The sequence below is a fragment of the Heterocephalus glaber genome, unplaced genomic scaffold (assembly GCF_053883595.1).
Source record: "Heterocephalus glaber isolate CG9 unplaced genomic scaffold, H.glaber_assembly_v1.0 deba00001429, whole genome shotgun sequence".
Lineage (NCBI taxonomy): Eukaryota > Metazoa > Chordata > Mammalia > Rodentia > Bathyergidae > Heterocephalus > Heterocephalus glaber.
The window spans coordinates 3,024,512-3,047,930 of NW_028258294.1; the positions used below are offsets into that span (position 1 = coordinate 3,024,512).

General features: G+C 36.5%; 1 protein-coding gene across 15 annotated transcripts in view; it reads right to left on the reverse strand.

Moving 5' to 3' along the window:
• The window catches only part of Dlg2 (discs large MAGUK scaffold protein 2), a 2,046,311-nt gene that overhangs the window by 1,990,469 nt on the left and 32,423 nt on the right, over nt 1-23,419 (reverse strand). For all 15 annotated transcript variants that reach the window (XM_087212053.1, XM_087212052.1, XM_087212046.1 and 12 more), the window contains one exon: nt 22,956-23,087. In XM_087212053.1, coding sequence (XP_087068179.1) covers nt 22,956-23,087 — 132 coding nt within the window. Of the gene's footprint in view, nt 1-22,955; nt 23,088-23,419 lie in introns of those variants that run through there.

Here is a 23,419-nt window from a genome sequence, read left to right on the forward strand (position 1 = left end):
ATTTCCAGGAGATTAAAAACTACGTTGAAAGTCTATATAGCAGAATGAGCCAATGTGAGGACAAAATTTCAGATATACAAGATAAGACTGCAAGATAGTGACCAGGAAAAGAAAAATTGCTTTAAAATTGTAAGGGACCATGAGAAATTAATCCAGCAGTGGCTAGACAATGCAAAGAAGAATAACATAAGACTGATTGGAGTCAATGAAGAAACAGGAGAGAGTGCAGATGACAAAAAAAACTGTTCACAGAAGTGATGGCAGAAAATTTCCCAAGCAAGGGAAAAGAACTTGACATACAGATAAAGGAGGCATATAGGACTCCAAATAGCCTTGATCAAAAAAAAATCTACACATAGGCATATAATTGTTAGATGATAGATTCCAGAAACCCAACAGAAAAAGAAAGTTCTGCAAGCAGTTATAGAAAAGAAACAAATCACATACAAAGGAAAGCCCATTAGAACCACAGCAAACTTCTCAATGCAAACCCTCAAGCCAAGAAGAGCTTGGAGATCAAGTCCCAAAAGAAAACAGCCTCCAACCCAGATTGATGTGCCCTGCAAAACTATCTTTCAAAACTGATGAAGAAATAAGAAACTTTCATGACAAAGAGCACCTTAGGAACTTCATGAATACCAAACCAGCACTCCAAAAAATTTTAGACAATATCCTAGGAAAAGACAATGAGGATCACAACCCCAGGAAGCCCAGCAGAATGAATCCATTGGGTGTGACAAGAAACTAAATGCAAAGGGGGAGAATCCAACAAAAAGAAAAGTCATGACAATGATAAGTCAATGTGTATGAGTTATAACTATCAATGTTAATAGTCTCAATTCACCAATCAAAAGAAATAGACTGGCAGAATGGGTCAAGAAGCAAGATCCAACAATATGCTGCATACAAGAAACACATTTAATTCAAAAAGAAACTCATAGTCTAAAAGTTAAAGGCTGGAAAACAATACTCCATGTGACAGGAACCAAAAAAAAAAAAAGCATGAGTACCTATCCTCTTTGGAGATCAAGTGGATTTCAAACCAAAATCTGAAACACTCTGTTCCCAAGAATTTCAGATAAGGGATAGTCAACTTGTATGTACAAATCTATTGTGAACATGTGTTTTCATTCCTCTCAAGTAAAACTTAAGAACAGGACTGTTTGTTCTTAACAGTAATACAAGAAATTTCTATATTGTTTTCCAAAATGGTTTTATCATTTTACATTCACATTAGCAGTATTAGAAAGTTCTAACTGGTTCACACTTAAGCTGACATTTGTTCTTTTAAAACTTTTAACTTCATCTCCCAAATGAGCAAATGAGTGTATAATTCAAATTTGTTATTGTACTGATTAGTATTCTTCTGATTCTAGTGTTGCACACATTTCCTTGTGCTGCACTGGCTATTTATCAACCTCTTATGTCTACTTTTTAATTGGGTTGTCTATTAATGAGCTGTATGAGTTCTTTATATATTCTGGTCATAGGTTATAGGCATTATAAATATGGTTTGTTTAAGGACTACTTTTCATTTTAATGATGTCATTTAAAGTTCTAAATTTTGATAGAATCTCATTTATCAATTTTTTTCTTTTGTACGTCATGTTTTTTATATCCTAGGAAATTCTTGCCTACCCTAAATTCATAAACATTTTCCCTTATAATTTCTTCTTCAAGTTTTATAGTTTTAGCCTTTCATATTTAGGTTCATAGATCATTTCAAGTTATTTTTATGTATGGAAATAAAGGGTTGAGGTTAATTTTTTTATATACGGACACCAGGTGTTCTAGTGTCGTTTGCTGAAAACACTATCTTTTCCTCAGTTCTTGAATTGAGTTTATGTTCTATAAAATGTTAATGTTAAATCATCTTTCAAAACTCAGTGGACCATATATGAGTGATTCTATTTCTAGATTCTCTGTTTTATTCCAGTGGTCTATATGTCTTTCCTTACACCAACACTGCCTTCATTACTGTAGCTTTAGAGAAAGTATTAAAATTAGGTACTAAATGTCTTCCAACACTGGTTTTTATTTTCTTTTTATTTTTACTTTTCTAGGTCCTTTGTACTCCTACATAACTTTTAAAATTTCAATATCCAGTTCTTCATTTATAGCAAGTATACATAGACCTGAATTTTTATATATACCTTGTGTTTTCTAATCCTGCTAAATTCAAATACAAGTTCTAGGGGCTCCTAGAGATTTTAGTATTTTCTCTGTAGATGATCATTTCATCTACATATAAAGATTTAGCTTCCACCTTGCCAATCCTATCCTAATTGTGTCATTTTATTGCCTGACTACTTTGCTTTGGGCCTAGGTTTCAAAGTTTAATGGACAGATGAAGAGTAAGCATATCTGCCCTTGTTCCCCACCTTAGGGAGAAACCATTGTATCCTCTCCATTTATAGAAGGAGTTTTTGCTGGAAGTATGGAGTACTTTAATGTCTTTAATGTCTTTAATCTGTTGAGAAGGTTCTGTTCTACTTCGAGTCTCCTGATAGCTTTTACCATGAACAGCTGTAGAATTTAGTCCAATACTTTTTCTCCAACTAGTGACAGGATCATATGGCTTTTTCCTTTCCTCTGTTAAAATGATGACTTTTGGGGATGGATCTTCCAATGCTGAACCAACACTGCCATCCCTATAATAAAACCACTTTCTACATCCTGCCAGATCTGACTTCTAATAGTTCATTTTCTTCAATTTCTATCTATGTTCATACTTTTTTCTTCTATTATCTTTATCCAGTTTTAGGATTAGCACAATGTTGAGTTCCTAAAATGAGGGGAGAAGTGTTCCTTCTTTTTTCTGCTTTAAATGTTTGACATAATTTATCAGTTAAAATGTATATGAGCCTGTTGTTGTCATATAGGTAGCTTTTCAAGCTAGGAATATACTTTCTTTTATAGGTGCTATTCAAATTTTATATTTTCTCCAGAGTTAGTTTCATTAATTTGTCTTCCAAGGTACTTCTTAGAAGTTGTCAAATTTATTTCAAAACAGATTTTTGAAATATGCTTTCTACATCCTTTTAAATTCTGTAAAATCTGTGGTAATGTCTCCTAGGTCTTGAGATTTTAATTTTAAAAATGTATAATTGATATTGAGTAATAGGAAGTAAACATCTAAAGGAGCAGGGGAAGTGGGAGGGGTAGGGGAAAGGAAAGAAGGGAAAAGAAAAAAATATGAGAAAAGGAAAAAAATGGAAACAAAATCTTTGCAAATAGGGAAGGGTGGAGGGGTTGAAGGGAGGGCAGGGGAAGGGAAAAAAAATAAGAACCAAGATACTCATGTAATGGTACAAGATCCCAATGATGTATGTAAATGTATTTTATATCTAAAATGTACCAATAAACTTAATGGGGAGAAAGAAAAAAAAAGAAAAGTTGCTTGCCAAAAATGCAACTGTGGACATTGTACTGGCTTGCTGGAGGCCAGGACCACTTCAGTGGTCTCTGGCAACTCACATTACCCTTATCCTATACTCCTCCCCCTGCTCTTCCCTTATCACTACTACTATAAATGAATGTTCTGCAGTTGCCTGGCGGCCCTTTTCTCCCATCAGGAGGAAGGCTCCACCTGGCCTCAGCTTTTTGTAACTCTTTGTCTGTCTTTTCTTCATCCCCCACTGTTCTCCCTCCATGGACCCTCCAGCCTTGCAGGCCGCAGCACTTAGCACCTGAACAGACCAGTGTATGAGACAAGACTAGAGTACAAGACAAGACTGGAATATGAGATAAGTTGCATATTCTGGTGAGGGAACACCTCTGGGGGTGTGTGCATAGGTTTGGGGATGAGGCGGATTGGAAATTCACCAGGTGTAAAACATGGGGCAATCAGGATCCCACGAACCACATTTGTACACAGAAATGCTCATGGCACATCTGAAAGCTAAAGGGTCTAATGTAAAGACCTCCCAATTAGCAAATTTTTGAATTTTATTCAAGAGACATGTCTTTGGTTTTCTGAGTCTGTAGTGGTAAATCCAGAGATATTCCAATGGGTGAGGGAACAATTATACACCCAGTATACAGCTGAGAGACCAGAAAGAATCCCTACATATACCTTTTGCTTATGAGCACTAATCCATGAGTGCTTTGACAGTTGAGCCTCCATGGAGTCCACCCCTGGAGATATGGCAAAGAATATTATCTTAGGATTTCAGGTGGCTGTTTAGGACCGTGGGACTTTGAGGGGGTCCTCACCCAGTCCAAGCCCTCAGGCTCTTACTGGACCTTCCACTCCACCTGAGGAACTTGCTGCCTCTTACTGTAATCACTCTGATGAAGAGGTATTCATTGAGAAGCGGGACAATAAAACCTTTGCACTTTCATTGTCAGTGTGGCTGAAAGTTAAACCCACAACTTTTTCTGCACCATGGGCTCGAACTTCTACGTTGCAAGCACAAAGAAATTCCAACGCGCCACATGGTGTGGCTTCCTCATTCCTTGTAAAAGCTTCCTGTTCCCTCTAGACACTATAACTTGCATTGCGAGAGGTCAGACAGGCAGAGGAGACTTTTAAGGTGCCTGCTCTTACTTCCTCAGCTCCGAGAAGAAAACAGGACTCTGCAAAAGAAAGTAAAACTCTCTCCTGGCCCTCTCTATTTACATATCAACAACTTGTTTGTCAGGCTACACTACCAAGAAATTCCACTGGGCCCTATTTTCTACACAAATATTGGAAAACAAAATATAAGGGTTTAAAATGTAATGGTTAAGATCAGAGTGAAAAAACCAAATGCTAGGTTACAGCCAAATGCCTGCTACAGACTGCTTGTTCCATGTTAAAATCAGCTGCAGTGGGCCAGGGATTTAGCTCCATGGTACCATCCCTGCCTCGCAAGTGCAAGGTCCTGAGTTTGATCCCCAGTACCAAATAAATAAATATAAAATCAGCTGCAATGTCCTGTTGGGCAGAAAAAAAAAATTAAATTATAAATGTTAGCTAATTGACAAATGTACTTTTCATCTCCAATTTAAATTGATGTTTAATTGGTGTTTGGTTTCCAGATCTTTAATTGGAGTATTTAAAACATTTCTTCTACATTGCAAATTCTTGAATTGTAATTATAGGATTAACTTGCCCGTCTCTCTACTTTCCAGTTACAGACTTCTGATAGTAACTATAACAGAAGATTATGCTACTGTTGTGTTAGTAGCTTGTTATAAAAGATACACTTACAGGTATAAAATGCTTTTATTTCTTCTGATTCTAATTACAAGAGATCTCTGTTAATTGATCTACAAAAGTTTTGACTAGTCTTAGTTACAATTATAACCACAAAATTATAAAAGGGATGTTATAATTCAAATTGGCCAAATATATTTGAGTGCACTCTAGTTTCATAAATTGCTTTGTCTGTCTGTCCAATTGTATATCTATTTTGTTTCAGCTCAACAATTGTTTCCTTTTTTGCCTTTTAAAATTTTTTCTTAAAAGATATTTGCCTGTGATTTCAATTGGCTTATAGATAAATGTTACTGAAGTTCAGGCATGCCTTTTTCCCCCCAGGTTGCTAGCTGATCAAAATGACATCAAAGATTAATTTTGATTGTAATCCATATTGCTGTCTATATTTATTAACTCAAAAAATACATTTTTGTTACAAATAATGTGTTAACTGTTACAACCTGGTTTTTACAGCGGTTTTCTTTTTAATTGTCAAGGTGATTACATAGAGACTTTTAGGTGTGGGGAGATGGCTAAATGGGACTCCCCTTGATGAATTATGAAGCAGCTGCCCAGAAAACAGTTATTCTGGTCTTTGTTCACTAATGGGAGCCTCTGTAATTTTCATAGCCTTATGGGAAGATACACTCCATAAACATTGCTTAAATATGTTATTATAAAATGTTTGCATTGGTTATCATCAAAGGATAAAGTTCTGAATATGTTATTGTGATATGTTTATATTGGTCATATTCAAAATGCAAAATTTTCAGTGGGAAAAACAAGGTGTTATTAAAAAGATGCTTTTGATACCAAGCTGCATTACAGGACATAAGGTTTCATATAATTGTAATCATTATTATTGCTACTTTTCTGGTGTACAAAATGTACTCATGTCTTCTAACTGTACAGATCTTCCAACATATTGTTTATGGTAATAACCTCCTTTTGATCCAGGTATTCACCTTTCTCTTATGCTCCAGCTAATTATGATAACAGGTACATTTATGGGCCGATACATTTTCCTTAGATGGAATCCTATCAAAAGATAACTTAAGTAAGAGTTTCCTTTTTTATACGTCTTTGGAGGGGAGTGCATTTACCAATGGCTATTTAAGATAAGTCATCATGATTGTTATGCTAAAATATTATGTATGGCTCCTGACTTAAAGTTTTTTCTGTCAGTATTTTACAGGAATTCAACTACAAGAACAACCATAATTGATAAAAATAACAGTCCTCTAACTATATTTCAGATTTCAAAAATGCCTGCTATTCAAGTAAAATTATTATAGTTAAGTTCATTACTCATATTGCAGTGCTAATGTTACTGTTCAACCACTAAAGTTGAAAGACCAGCACTACAAAGGTAACTGGGCTAAGAATATAGCCAATATTTTGAACTTGGCCCTCCAAGGTCAACAAATATCCAGGACATGAGGGAACCTTTTCTACAAGATCCTATATTTTTGGTAAGCCACCCAACCTCCTGAGCAGCAAGATTATTGGACACCAAAGCAACAACTGCAGTGTGCCACCTATGTCACCTGGAGGGTAAATCTCCCATGCTTTCACAGAAAGCAACATGATCAAGCAAGGCTGTGACACATCCTGATGGTTGACACTGACAGAAGCCAAGAGGCTCTATACATAGTTCCAAGACATTGCCTGAAGAGACCTAATTGTCCTTGACAAATATCAAGAGATTAATTTTATTAAATATAGGTCTCACTGAAACTTGGTCTTAAATACCCAGTAGAAAAGTATAACTGAAGATATATAAAATCAAGAACATAGTTATACAATGAGACTTAAAAATAGGCTCCAATTGCTGACCCCTTCTAACAGTTTCCAGATACACCGGTAGCTAACCACTGCTATGGGTCATTAGATAAAACCATGGTAAAATTTATACAAGCTCAACAAGAGTTTTTAAACTTTTTTAGCTCAAATTGTTTTTTGAAATTATTAAATTTTAGTCCTTTTACAGCTACAATTAAAATTATAACAATATCAGACTTACAGATAATCTCTATTAGTAGAGGGTCTATAGGTCAACAAGTTACATTTACTATTTTAGTCCCCTAAAAAGTTTCTAAACATAGCTCTTTCCCAAAACTAACTTATTTTAGTGCTTATAGCTTGACTATACATGCTCTAATTTCTTTAAAATTTTTATTTATTCTTTCCTGTAGGCTGATAAACTCAAAGTGATCATACAGATAATATCAACAACAAATGTGGTAGACATTTTTTTACCAAAATTCACCAGATTGACCTTATAAAGAGAGTTTATAATTACTGAATTACCACATGATCTTTATTTAAGGCCTGTTAAATTAGCTCCCTAGAAGGGACCAGTAACTGCAGTCTTCCCTACATCAACCCTTCTCAGCTCGAAGCAGTTAGATGAAACTTGCACCCTTTCTCCCCTAACCACAGTTGGGGATAGCCCTTTGAAAAAGAGCTTATTATAGACAACTAATCCAATTAAAAACATTATAGGTCTGTATAACCCATGGAGGCAAGCCAATTTTGGGTGTACTCACTTTTCCCTAAAAACACACTTACATAAACAAGAAAGGGGGAGTACAGCTACCTCTACAAACTCAATAGATTTTGTTACCTTCTCTGGTTGCCTTCATTTTAAAAATTTTTAAATCCATTTATGGGAAGTAAATATCCTCCATCAAAATTCCATTGATACTAAGATAAATCTACAGACATGTCCTAGACACAAATGTTGTCAAAGGATGTCCTAACTAAAAGGTAAAATGGCTTAATGCAATTAATAACATAGGGGCCAGAGTATGCTTGTGTTCCAACAGAGAACAAATTCAGACTCACCTTTGGCTCATCCCCTTCCTTGGGAAATTCCTGTTTTGGTACCTATATTTACCAATCAGTCCCACTTCTTGGGGGGCCATTCTGATGCTCATATCTCTCCTACATCTACTACCTATAATTACACCAGAAGAACAGTAGCCCTCCCTCTCTGTCTCAGCCCATCTTCCCTCTCTCACTTCAGGTAATTGAAAAGAGACCCACTGTCTGTAAAGCATCAGGCACTGATCAAGATGAGTTTGTGCTAATTAATAGTTTCAATCTTGCCTCTACAGATAATCCTCATAACTTTTCATGCCCCCTCTCCTCTTGTCATAATGTCACTTGTTATGTTCATCCCTCAAAGAATGCTTCTTGGGAAGACTGTTGCACCCATGAAGTAAATGAAATGGTTATACAAAATATAACTTTCCAAGATTGGTCTCACACAAAGTACAATGTTACTGGCCACCTTCTGGCATCAGTACTACATATATCATCAAAATACTTCCAAGGAGATCTTTAGCGATTGGCTGCCAGTTTACAAGTGATTACTCTCTCTAGTCAGAGCTTAAAGGACAGGAGTCACACAGGGGCCAATAAGATCTGGGCATGCGCTTGCATGCAAAGCCCTCATGTGTGCCTAGTTGGAGGTCAATACTACTCCAGAACAAGACTGTTAATGTCAGCTGCCAAAATTGTAATCTCACTGCCTGCCTTACTAACAGTAATAACAATAAAGATCTGCTAATATTATGTAGGCCCTCTTTTGTCATGATACCCACTAATGTTTCTGGCCCCTGGTATCATGACCATGGACTGCAAGTACTGGAAGAAATACACAGATGGCTCCTTTGCCCTCGTCTGATGGTAGGACTTACTATGCCATGAATTATGTCTCTAGTTACTCTGCTTGCCACCACTGTTGTTGCATCCATGGTCTTAGCACAAAATGTACAGAATGTGCAGTTTGTCAATCATCTAGCAAAAAATACCTCTTATGCCCTTGAGACCAAGGAAGATATTGACACTAAATTGGAAGTACAGGTTAATGCCTTATAAGCTACAGTGTTACAGATTGGTAATCAAGTTAAAGCCATGCAATAGTGTCAAGGATTGCAGTGCCATGCTAAATACCCTCACATTTGCATTACTTTTCTTCCTTACAATGAGTCACAATGGGAATGGGAAAAGGTTACCTCATTTAATAGGTATCTTTCATCATACCAATCTCAGCCTAGACCTCCAAAAGCTTCATCAACAGATCTTGTCCACTTAGCATGCTCATGTTAGTTTCCTTAACCCTGAGGATGTGGAAAAATCAGTTCTTGATTTGTTAAATGGATTCAATCCTTTCAACCTGGCCAAACATAGCATTGCTATGATCCTGGGAATTCTGATTTTCCTGATGCTACTAATGATTTGTTTACTAGTCCTCTGCAGAGTCTTCCGAGGACAACTCACTAAACTTGTCTTGAGACAACATCATCATAAGCAGCTACAAAACAGAAAAGAGGGAAACAGTGGGAATGCCACACTGTAGACATGCCTTCCTCCCCATCCATTCCCCATAAAACCATCAAAGTGTGATGTTCTGCAGACCTTAGCTGCTCTCCCTGTTCTGGTTACAGACCAGCCCCTTCTCCTCCCTTTATCACTACCCTTATAAATAAATATGCATTTCCCTTATCACTACCACTATAAATAAACATGCTGCAGTTGCCTGGTGGTGCTTTTCTCCCATCAGGAGGAATGCTCCACCTGGCCTCATCTTTTTGCATCTCTTTGTCTTTTCTTCATCCTCCTCTGTTCTCCCTCCATGGACCCTCCAGCCACACAGGCCACAGCAGCCTTCTGCTTTGCTGTTGTTACCCAGGATTGCATTTGCCATTCTGGGTCTCTTCTGGTTCCATATGAATTTTAGGATTACTTTCTCTAGTTCTTTGAGGAAGGCTATTGGCATTTTGTTTGGGATTGCATTGTATCTATATATCAGTTTTGGAAGTATGGCCCTTTTGACTATATTAGTTCTGCCTATCCAGATAGAGAGGGATACCTTTCCATTTTCTGATGCCCTCCTACAGGACATTTTAAAGCCATAAATCTCACCCTTATTCCAGTGAGATTCATTTCATCACTCATAACTAAAAATTTATCACTCACTATCTAACCAGTCAAGATGTATTTGAATGCTCATAACATGCAATTTGTTTCACTGGAGGAAACGCTTTGAGGTTGTGAGGGGCAGCAAGTATTACCTAGTGAGTGGTCCTCTTACACACAGCCAAGCAGCATCTCATTGTAGCCTTGATGTTCATTACCCATAGAAGCATAAGTAGAAACTATTATTAAGTATTTGAAGGGGGGAAATCATTTAAATGTTTCAGATATGCTATGTATTTTAGAAGGAATATTAGATGTCATAATAATATTTGTGAATTTATGGATTCTCATAGTACTCAAGATATGTCCCTGACTGATAATGGCTCGTTCAACTTATTAAAGACCAAGTAAAATCTTTATAAGGCCTAAGAACAAAGAAATACCACTATCATACACTTCTAAGTTTATTAATAATACTGAAAAACTATATTATTTCTCTTCATTGGCCAAACGTTGACTATTTAGAACCCAAGTTCACAAATGTCTCAGAGCATTTGAGGCATGTCTCAGAATCAACTGAAAGAGTCATTAAAACACTCTGCAGAGCTTACTTCAAGCATTTCTGATACAGCAAATCTGGAGTGGAACCCAAGAGTTTACAGTGCTAACCAAATTCACAGGTGACTGGTGCTTCTAGAACAACATGTTAACAACCTCTGTTTTTGAGGATCAGTCAAGTCGTTCCAAATACAAAGAACTGTATGGACCCCCACATTCATCATAATCTCTAAACATTCATTGACTTCCTTATACTCCAGTAGCAAAATGTACACATGATTATTAACGCCTAAGTGTAGGGAACAGGGGAAGGGAACGTTACCAGAACCTCTGCAGTAAGTCCTAGTCTCCTGTGAGCCACGGCAGCACACAGCGAATTACAGGAAAGGTAGACACATGAGACTGAGAAGAAGCTGAGCTTTGGGTCTGATCAGTGCTGCTCTGGGCAGCAAAGACAAAAGCCCCCTAGCTTGCAGCACCTTTTATTCAGTACGTCCGGAGAAACAGATGTAACAAGTGAAAAAAAGAGTTCAGTACTTCACATTGGGATGAACAAGGTGTAACAAAAACCTGGGGGGCAGTGGAAATCTAAGAACAATGAGGAATTATGCAGATGAAGATTTGGTTCCTCCCTGGCATCTCCCATAGGTGTGGTCTTGTCCTGGAGATTGCAGCATGGGGGGGGGGGGGGGGATCACTCAGGTCTCAGTTGTGACCAGAGGCCAAAATGCAATTATGTCTGGAATGTCCTAGCTGGGCTGTAGGCAGGAAAACTAGGCCTACTCAAATGATTTTTCCTAGAATTATGTAACATTGCTCCCAACACATAAGACCAAAGTAGCCAAAATGCTTTCAAATAGATTTTATTTTGAAATTACAATATTAGAATTGACACTCTACCGAGGTCCCCAGTCACGCAGAACACGCGCCGAATCAGCCCGCTGCAGACAGGCAGGTCTGTGAACGCCCTACCAAGGTCCTGAGTCGCACAGAACACACCCGAATCACCCCACTGCAGACAGGCAGGTCTGCCCACACCCTACCTAGGTCCCCAGTCACTTGGAACACACGCCAAATCAGCCTGCTGCAGACAGGCAGGTCTGTGCATGCCCTACCGAGGTCCTGAGTCACGCGGAAGACACTGGATCACCCCGCTGCACACAGGCAGCCACCTGATTTCACACTACAAAGACGCAGAGGACACCAGACCACCAGACCAAGGTACTGAGTCCCACTGTTCCCGGCCCAGAGGTAGGGGCTTCTGAGCCGTCGTACCACTGCTCCTGGTCCAGAGGAAGGGGCTTCCTGGTCACCATCCCTCCCGCTGCTCCCAGCCCAGAGGAAAGGGCTTTTGGGCCACCTTCTGTCCCGCCGCTCCTGGCCCAGAGGAAGGGACTTCCGGACACCATCCCTCCCACCACTCCCGGCCCAGAGGGAGGGGCTTCTGAGCCACCATCCCACTGCTCCTGGTCCAGAGGAAGGGGTTTCCCGGCCACCATCCCTCCGGCTGCTCCCAGCCCACAGGAAAGGGCTTTTGGGACACCATCCCTACCGCTGCTCGCGACCCCTGTCCCACCTCTCCCAGCTCAAAGGAGGTAATCTGTGCAGGTGCTAACAGTGCGCTGGCCCAGTCGAAATGTAAAAACATGTAAATAAGTCTCAAAACCAGACTTCCAGATCACCTACAGCAACCCCAAAGGGAAATGAGATGTAACACTCTTGATACTCAAGCACCTGGACCCACTGAACTGGCAACAAAAGGGGATCTGGAAAAAATGTAGTCAGAAATAATTTCTCAGATAACAGGAGAAATTGTGCCCCTAGTGCAAGACATGATTAATAAATCTAGAGAGGAGCTCAGGAACATGATGGAATCCTAACATAAGAAACAAATGGAATCCATAAAACAGATGCAAATAGATTTCCAGGACATGAAAAACTCCATTGGAAGTCTACACAGCACAAGGAGCCAATGTGAGGACAGAATTTCAGATATAGAAGGTAAGATTGCAATTAGTGACCAGGAAAAGAAAAATTGCTTCAAAATTATAAGGGAACATGAGAAATCAATCCAGCAGCTGCTAGATGAGGCAAAAAAGACTAACATAAGACTGATTGGAGTCAATGAAGAAACAGGAGAGAGAGCAGATGACATGAAAAATCTCTTCACAGAAATAATGGCAGAAAACTTCCCAAGCAGGGGAAAAGAACTTGACATACAGATAAGTGAGGCATATAGGACTCCAAATAGCCTTGATCAAAAAAAATCTACACATAAGCATATAATTGTTAAGATTCCAGAAACACAACAGAAGAACAAAGTTCTCCAAGCAGTCAGAGAAAAGAAACAAATCACATACAAAGGAAAGCCCATCAGAATCACAGCAGACTTCTCAACACAAACCCTCAAGCCAAGAAGAGCTTAGTGCAGATGACATGAAAAATCTCTTCACAGAAATAATGGCAGAAAACTTCCCAAGCAGGGGAAAAGAGCTTGACATACAGATAAGTGAGGCATATAGGACTCCAAATAGCCTTGATCAAAAAAAATCTACACATAAGCATATAATTGTTAAGATTCCAGAAACACAACAGAAGAATAAAGTTCTCCAAGCAGTCAGAGAAAAGAAACAAATCACATACAAAGGAAAGCCCATCAGAATCACAGCAGACTTCTCAACACAAACCCTCAAGCCAAGAAGAGCTTGGAGGGACATATTCCAAGCCCTAAAAGAAAACAGCCTCCAACCCAGATTGATGTACCCTGCAAAACTATCTTCCAAAATGGATGGAGAAATAAGATACTTTCATGACAAAGAGCACTTTAGGAACTTCGTGAATACCAAACCAGCACTCCACAGAATTTTACACAATATCCTAGGAACAGACATTGAGGATCACAACCCCAGGAAGCAAAGCAGAATGAACCCATCTGGCATGACAAGAAATGAAATGTAAAGGGGGAGAACCCAACAAAAACAAAAAGTCATGGCAATGACAAGTCAATACATTTCAGTTATAACCATCAATGTGAACGGTCTCAATTCACTAATCAAAAGAAATAGACTGGGAGAATGGGTCAAGAAGCAAAACCCAACAATATGCTGCATACAAGAAACACACTTAATTCAAAAGGAAACTCATAGACTGAAAGTTAAAGGGTGGAAAACAATACTGCATGAGACAGGAACCTGAAAAAAAGCAGGAGTAGCTATCCTCTTGGCAGATCAAGTAGATTTCAAACCAACACTGATTAAGAGAGATGAAGAAGGACACTACATCCTTGTAAAGGGAAGAATCCAAGAGGAAGAGATGACAATCATAAATATCTATGCACCAAACCCTAGTGCACCCAACTATAGAAAACAAACACTAATGGGCATGAAAAGTCACATATGCACTAATACAATTGTAGTGGGGGACCTCAACACCCCACTGTCACAAATACATAGATCAACTACACAAAAAGTAAGTAATGAAATACTAGAACTCAATTGAACTCTTGAACAAATGAACTTAACAGATGTTTACAGATTGTTCCACCCCACAAAATCAGAATACACATTCTTCTCAGCTGCACTGAGTCATTCTCAAAAACAGACCACATACTCACACATAGAACATGTTTAAGTAAGGGCAAAGGAATTGAAGTTATCCCCTGTATATTATCAGACCATAGTGCAATGAAATTGGAGATCCATAGCAAAAGAAACTCAAAAAATTTCATGAACACTTGGAAATTGAACAACACACTTCTGAATAACCAATGGGTCACTGAGGAAATTAAAGAAGAAATCAGACAGTTCCTTCAATTAAATGACGATGACAATACAACATATCGGAATCTATGGGACACAATGAAAGCACTCTTACAAGGGAAATTCATAGCAGTGAATAGGCATATTAGGAAAACAGAACGAGCCCAATTAAACAACCTGATGCTGAACCTCAAGCTTCTAGAAAAAGAAGAGCAGGACAACCCCAAAGCTCATACAAGGGAGGAAATTATAAAGATCAGAGGAGAAATCAATGCAATGGAGACTAAGAGAACGATACAAAAAATCAATGAAGCCAAGAGTTGGTTCTTCAAAAGAATCAACAAAATTGACAAACCTTTAGCCAACCTTGTCGGAAAAAGGAAAGAAGAGGCCCAAATCCATGCAATTAGGAAGGAAAAGGGTGAAATTACAACAGACCCAGCAGAAATCCAGAGGATCATCAATACCTACTTCCAGAACCTATACGCCAATAAGATGGACGACACAGAAGAAATGGACAGATTCCTAGATACATATGAATTACCAAAGTTGAACAAAGAAGACCTAAAAATTCTGAACAACCCAATATCAACCAGTGAAATTGAAAATGTAATTAAAAACTTATCAACTAAGAAAAGCCCGGGCCCTGATGGTTTCACTGCTGAATTCTACAAGACATTTAGAGAGGAACTGCTGCCACTACTGTTGAAACTCTTCAATAAAATTGAAAGGGAAGCAATACTCCCAAATTCATTCCTAGAAGCAAGCATCACCTTGATCCCCAAAGCAGAGAAAGACCCAACTGAAAAAGAGAACTGTAGGCCAATCTCACTAATGAACATAGATGCAAAAATCCTTAATAAGATACTGGCAAACAGAATGCAGAAGATCATCAAGAAGATCATACACCCTGATCAAATGGGATTCATCCCAGGGATGCTGGGATGGTTCAATATACGCAAATCAATTAATATAATACACTATATCAATAGAGCCAAGGACAAAAACCATATGATTATCTCCATAGATGCAGAAAAAGCATTTGACAAAATCCAACATGCATTTATGATAAAAACCCTACAAAAAATTGGAATAGATGGTCTCTACCTCAAACTAATAGAAGCCATCTATGAAAAACTAACAGCCAATATCATACTAAATGGTCAAAAACTGAAATCCTTCACACTAAAACCAGGAACAAGATAAGGATGTTCACTATCACCACTCTTGTTCAATATAGTTCTGGAAACATTAGCCACAGCAATTAGACAAGAGTAAGAAATAAAAGGAATAAAGATAGGTAATGAAGAAGTCAAATTGTCATTATTTGCAGATGACATGATACTCTATATAGAACACCCCAAGAACTCCACCAAAAGTCTTCTAGACTTAATAACCAAATTCAGTCAAGTAGCTGGTTACAAGGTCAACACACAAAAATCAATAGCTTTCCTCTACACCAATGACAGACTCACTGAGAGAGAAATAGGGCAAATAATCCCTTTCACAATACCATCCAAAAAACTGAAAAACCTAGGAATCATCCTAATGAAAGAAATCAAAGACCTCTTCTCTGAAAAATATGGCACTTTGAAAAGAGAGATTGAAGATGATACCAGAAAATGGACAAACATCCCCTGCTCCTGGGTAGGAAGGATTAATATAGTGAAAATGGCCATACTTCCAAAACTGCTATATGGATTTAATGCAATTCCAATTGAGATCCCAGCAGCATACTTCATAGACCTCGAGAAAACAATCCAAAAATTCATTTGGAGCAAGAAGAGACCCAGAATAGCAAAAGCAATTTTAGGTAACAGAGACATGGCAGGGGGTATCACAATCCCCAACCTGCAACTCTACTACAAAGCTACTGTGATAAAAACAGCATGGGACTGGCAAAGAAACAGACTTGAGGACCAGTGGAACAGATTAGAAGATGCAGAAACAACGCCAGACACACTCAGCCATCTCATCTTCGACAAAGGAGCCAAACACCCTCACTGGAGGAAAGATAGCCTCTTTAATAAATGGTGCTGGAAAAATTGAGCTTCAACTTGCCAAAGATTAAAACTAGACCTATATCTCTCACCATGCACTAAACTAAAATCAAAATGGATTAAAGATCTAAATATTAAAATAGAAACTCTGAACCAGTTGGAACAGAGGTTAGGTAGAACCCTTGAAGACATAGGTGTAGGAAAAGATTTTATGAACAAAACCTCAGTTGCCCATGAACTAGCACAAACAATCAACAAATGGGATCTCTTCTTATTAAAAAGCTTCTGAACAGCAAGAGAAACCACCAACAGTGTGAAGAGACAACCCACAATGTGGGAAAAAATCTTCACCTGCTCTTCCTCAGACAAAGGTCTACTATCTCGAATCTATAAAGAACTTAAAAAGATCAGACCTCCCAAATTTAAAGACCCAATCCAAAAATGGGCATCTGAAATGAACAGACATTTCTCAAAGAAGTAGAAATAGCAAAGAAATACATGAAAAAATGTTCAACATCACTGATCATTCGAGAGATGAAAATGAAAACAACGCTGAGATTTCACTTCACTCCAGAAAGAATGGCTGCTATCATGAAATCAACCAATAACCAATGCTGGCAGGGCTGTGGGGAAAGAGGAACCCTGCTCCACTGCTGGTGGGAGTGTAGAGTGGTGCAACCACTGTGGAAATCAGTATGGAGATACCTCAAAGAACTAGGACTGGAAGTCCCATTTGACCCTGCTATTCCACTGCTGGGGATCTTCCCCAAAGAATTAAAAGAATCAAACCACAGTGATATATGTGCACCCATGTTCACAGCAGCGCAGTTTGTAATAGCTAAAACTTGGAAACAGCCCAAATGCCCATCAACTGGAGACTGGATAAAGAAAATGTGGTTTTTTCATAAAATGGAGTACTACTCAGCCATAAAAAATGAGAAATTAGAGACATTTATAGCTAAGTGGATGCACATTGAGGCAGTACTCTTAAGTGAAATAAATAGGACACACATGTGTAAATACCAAATAGTTTCTCTGGTGTGAGAACCTGAAAGTGTAAATAAGGACTAAATGTGTAATAGGTCATGTGAAATAGGAAGAAAAGGGGCAAAGGGGAAAGAAGTGGGAGGGCTAGGGGAAAGGATAGAAGGGAATGGGATTAATATGAGAAAATGGAAAAATAGGAACAAAATCTTTGTAAGTAGGGAGGACTGGAGGGGTTGAAGGGAGGGCTGGGCAAGAGTGAAAAATAAGAACCAAGAGAGACTATGTAAAGGTGCAAATTTCCAATGATGAATGTCATTATATTGTATACCTAAAATGTCCTAATGATTAGAATGAATAACCGATAATGTAAAATAGGAAGAAAGGGTCCAAAGAGGTAGGGGTAGTGGGAGGGGCAGGGGAAAGGAAAGAAGGGAAAGGAAAAAATGATGAGAAATGGAAAAAATGGAAATAAAGTCTTTGTAAATAGGGAAGGGTGGAGGGGGTGAAGGGAGGGCTAGGAATGGGGAAAAAATAAGAACCAAGATGCATTATATAAAGGTACAATTCCCAATGAGAAATGTAATTGTGTTGTATACCTACAATGTACCAATACAAGAATTTAATACAAAAAAAAAACATTAGAATTACTATATTGGGAAAATGTGTTGGGTTTTTTTACATATATTTATTTTGTGCCCTTATCACCATTATAATTAAATAATTATGTATATCAGCTCTCTGAAAGTATTTAAACAATCAAAAAGGATTAAGGCTATAATATCAGTAATATTAGCATGCTTGCTAAGGAAAACCTAGATGGAAAAATCTAAAAAACCTATTATGTTCTGTTTTATTCCAGTTGCAAATGTTAGTTTTAGTGATCATCTCCAAATTTTTATCTTTTACATTCTTAGCAGAAATCACCAGATCCTTTCATGCTCCTCCTTCAAAAAAAAAAAAAACTTTGAATTTTCACTATCTTACTATGTAGCAGTCTCATATGCCATTAAAATGAATTAATTTATTAATTTTGATAATGTCTCTTTTTCCCTACTTTTTTTCCTCTACTTTCCCATAAAGGCAAACACTGTCTTCTATAGTAGATTATTATATCTCTATTGCATAGCCCAATGGCTAACACTTAACAAGTATTTTTAAAATAATTGTTCAGAAAACCAATAGAAATTTATTGAAAGTCTACTATTAAAGGTCCACATTGGGGACACAAAAGTTAATTAAATATAACCCTTACCATCAAGATGCTCACAGACTATTGACAGGGTGTAAATATATTCAATTTTTCAGGCAACATGGTAAGTACTTTAAGTAATATAAACAAAAGCCATTGAGAAGGCTAGGGATGTAGCTCAGTAGCTGAGTGCTTGCCTGGCCCTGGGTTAGATTTTCAGTGGGGGAGAGTGGGAGAGTGGGGGGGGGGTGTATAATTGAAAGGGCTAATTAAAGCTTCTAGTAAGTAAAGAAGTATTAGAAGACCTCAACAAGAAGATGATAAATCCCCATATATAGTACATTATTTCAAACTTGCCAGTCATCTCAGCTATCAACAGGGGTTCTCTTAAGCCTACAGAAACAAACAAGCAAAAAAATACTGTATTCTAACAAAAAATGTCAGACATATAAAGTTTAACAGCTTGCATAAAACAGGAAGAACACTCTTTTAAGAGGTTACTGCTGGTGGAATTTATGAAAGTGCCACTTGAATGTCCATTATACGTCTTTCTACAGAATTCCCCTTCAAATAAAGTAGCAAAATAAGGGAACAGCCAGGTGTGGTGCCACACACCTGTAATCCTAGCACTTGAGAGGCTGAGGCAGGAAGATCACTGTGAGTTTGAGGCCAGCCTGGGCTACATAGTGAGTTCAGGGACAGCCTGAACTAGAAAGGGAGACCCTGCCTCAAAAAAAAGGGGACAACAAATTAGATTAGCAGGGCTAATAAGGTTTTAGAAGGAGTTAAAATCTGTGAAATATGTCTGTAGTTCTTTCTACTGTATAAGTACAATGAATAATTCATAATTTTCATTAAGTTACAAAAACAAAACACATTTATATTACATATCTGAAAATGAACTGGGGGCCAGGGATTTAGCTCAGTGGTTCCGCTTCCTGCCCCGCAAGCACAAGGTCCTGAGTTTGATCCCCAGTACCAAAAAAAATGAGCTGATCCATTATATTAAAATAATTTTCACAAATAATTATACTGGTAATACAGATCTTTAAACTGTCAAAGTAGATCTCAGAGATAAGAATAAAAGTAATAAAAATGTTCCATCTTGTTCCTTCATTGCCTAAATAATAATAAATAACTAATAGGATATCTTGAAAATCTGACTGTTTTAGCTATTCTAAATTTAAAAGAGACAATTTGTTAAACATCATGGAATTCCAGCTCACTTATATTCAAACTCTGAAAAATGTTGATAGTATGGTGATTATCATAAAATTGAATAAATTTTTCCTTACTAGTACCACAAGATGTCACTCTAAGCCTAGCATCAAAATGTGTAGCATTTAGCATATGGCTTTGACATTTTTCTTGTTTTTTTCATTAATAAACATTGACTGTTAACTTTCAAAATGCCTTTTCCACTCCCAGGCATTGATAAATGGGAAATCACAACAAATAATGCAGGGACTCTAGAAGGATGAAGAAAGTTAATCAAACAGTTCATCATTCTACATATTTATCAGATATCCTATTTACCAAAATATATATATATATATATATCTTATAATTGGATTTTATATTCTCTTACTTTCTTCATTTTATAATATTTCCAAAATAAATATATTACTTTTATAATCAAATAAAGTTATATTATAAAAATTGAAAAGATATAATACTTTTGTTATAACCTACCATGTATCACAGAGCTCTTTTATAAAATGCTTTTACACACTGTTATACTGATCACTGTTATGCAGACATAATTCTGGTCCTCAACAATTATATCACCTAAGACATATAATTTTTTAAGCATATGATGAAGAAGTACAAAAAGAGGATAGCACTTCTTTTTAGAGTGATTCTTTTCATCTGTAGAAAGAGGTTTTGGTTCTCAGGTCATGTGTAAACATTACAGCACATTCTGCACTAACAGTATTTCACTTTACTATCAGCTTGTGTTGGCTTGTCTGAATTATGATTGCTTTATGTTTATGTAGCTATGTATGCCTTATGTATGCCTTATGTAGCTTATGTATGCCTTACATTTATGAGATTCTTGCAAAGTATTATTTCAATGTACTCGTTATTTGAAGATCAGAAAAAACAGGTGAAGCCATCATCTTCCATTACTTAAAACAAAAAAAGAGGAGGGAGTAGGGAATAGTTGGTTCAAGCAAAAAGCAAGCTACAGACCCTAACAGTGCTCAAATTTATCAATAACTCCTTACCTATGTGTTTATAAAGGTAAAAATATTATTCAAGATTTACATGTCTACATGACTTTTCTTTGGGGCCTTAAAGAAAATACACAATGAGAGCTCTCAAACATTTTAAAATAATAAGTTAGTAATCAGGATTTAGCTACCCACAAAGAATTCAATAGAAAATTATGTTTTGATATATAATGCTCCATTCTTTGCACTCTGATTTATCCCCAAATGACTTTTAAAAGCCAGCTAAATCTATCCATTCAAATCGGCATTGGGACTACTTACATAACAGCTTTTTACAGATTATTATTGTCTCTCATTTTATTAGAGAAATTCAAACCACACCATAGGCTTCAAGCCAAGATTTCATCATTCATTAAAATAATGGCAAAATGCAATTCTTTGTCAATTCATTTGTGTTTTTATTCCCCAGGTAATGGTGTTATCAGATGACTACATTGTCAAAACATAGTAGAATTATCTAAATCATACAGTAATACTCTTCCTAAATTAAGTTCTCAAAATCTCACACTCTCAAAGAGAGCCAGTCTTAAATAAACACATCATACAAATGTATTTAGATACACTGCCATTTAGTTAATGGCCATTAGTAATTATCACTTAGAAGACACTGTTAATGTTTGAGAAATCTGTGGTTTGAAAATGTTTTCTAAAATACTACTCTCCATAGACAATGTTATTTAAATTCTGTAACACTCCATTCAGAGTTCTTTTCATTGAATACTAGCTACAATGATTACAGTTATTTGTATCATTAAGTCTTACCAACCACAATAGAATATTTTAAAGAAATTAACTCACAAGTAAAATAATCCTATACAGCTTTTTACTTCTATTCATAGTCAATAAACTACTTTTGATTTTTCAAAATTTTGTTTTTTTAAGTTATACTCAAATCATAAAGTTGAAGTTTGTATCAATAATTACATTTATAATGAAAACAGGTGAAACATTTCCAAAATGAAGCTTCATAAAATCCTATCTTTATATTCTATATCAATAACTATCAGCCTGAAAAAGCAATAAAAATATCTAGTAGACTCAGTTATTTAAAATACACAGTATTTTTGTCTACCATGTTCAAAGCCCTAGGTCTGATTCTCAGCAGCACAAAATTAATTAATTCTTGGTTAATTAAATAAAATACACTGTTCAGTGGAGTTTTCTGTTTAGTTAGTAGTGCTTGTTGGAAGAAGAATTTACTGATATCTTTACTAGCTTTTTTTTTCATTTCCTCCCCCTCTTTTCTTTTATTTTAAATTAATTTTATTGGTACATTTTAGGTATACAATATAATGACATTCATCTTTGGAAATTTGCACCTTTACATAATCTCTCTTGGTTCTTATTTTTTCCCCATTCACTTTTATATATATATGTATCTTTTTTTTTTTTTGGTACCGGGCATTGAACTCGGGACCTTGCACTTGAAAGGCAGGCACTGGAACCACTGAGCTAAATCCCCGGCCCTTGTTTCAAAATATTTTGAGGAATTTAAGTCATTTGCATAAATGCAAAAGAGATATATATAAATAAATATATAAATAAATGTACATTTTCTTCATAATCTTTAATAAATAGGAGAATACACATTAAGCTAAATATTATTTGGTTAGATTCATGACAAATTGGTAAGAATCCCAGAATATTGAATTTTTATCAATTCATTTTTCAATGCTGGATCATAAACTTTTCTAAGAAAGAAAGATGAAGAGTATTTGTTTTTATTTTTGTATCAAAAGCAAAAGTTTGATTCTGACTAAAATGTAACCTAACATTTTTGTGTTAAACAATTCCTTCCAAAGAAAAACAACTTCTTTAGTGAATCTATTCTTTACAACAAACTACTTAGCATTTTTAATTAACTGTATAAATTTTTCTTCCTATACAAAGTATTCTTTCAATGTTAACAGTTTTCAATTATCTAGCCCTCTTTTCTTTTATAACAACATCTTTTTAGGTAAATATTAAATAAGAAAAAAGAAAAAAAACTCTTCCCTTCTAGTATCAAAGGAAATTATCCCAGTTTGAAATTTGGTTACCATCAAATCTCTGATCAAATCATCCAAACTATGAAGCCCAATTCTGACCATTAAGAAGACAGATAATTTTTGTAATACATACCTAACAAAGCTTGGAATAAGCTGCTCTTAAAGATATTCATCACCTTTTTAACAGCATTTTTCAACAGCTGCTCTTCTGGTTTTCTTAATTTTTTGCAGTATTCTTCCAGTAATGATAAAGCACGGTCAGTATCTGAAAAACATAATTTTAAAAGTCTATCATATGGTCTCAGAAAAGTAGTAAGCTAACATTAATTTATTCTATAGCTATATTCTTAAAGACAAAAAATAATAAAATAATCATAAATTCCCTAAACTATCATACAAAATTGATAACAATATCAAATTCAATAATCTAATTTTATTTCCTATGGTTCTGACTTCCAAAAGAATCTACAAATGTGAAACAAAACAAAAAATACAGTACCAACCAGATTTCACCTACTAGGTATGATTCCCTTTTGTAAAAAAAAAAAAAAAAAATTGGTGATTTTCTGCAAAATAATGTCCAGATTCCTGAATATG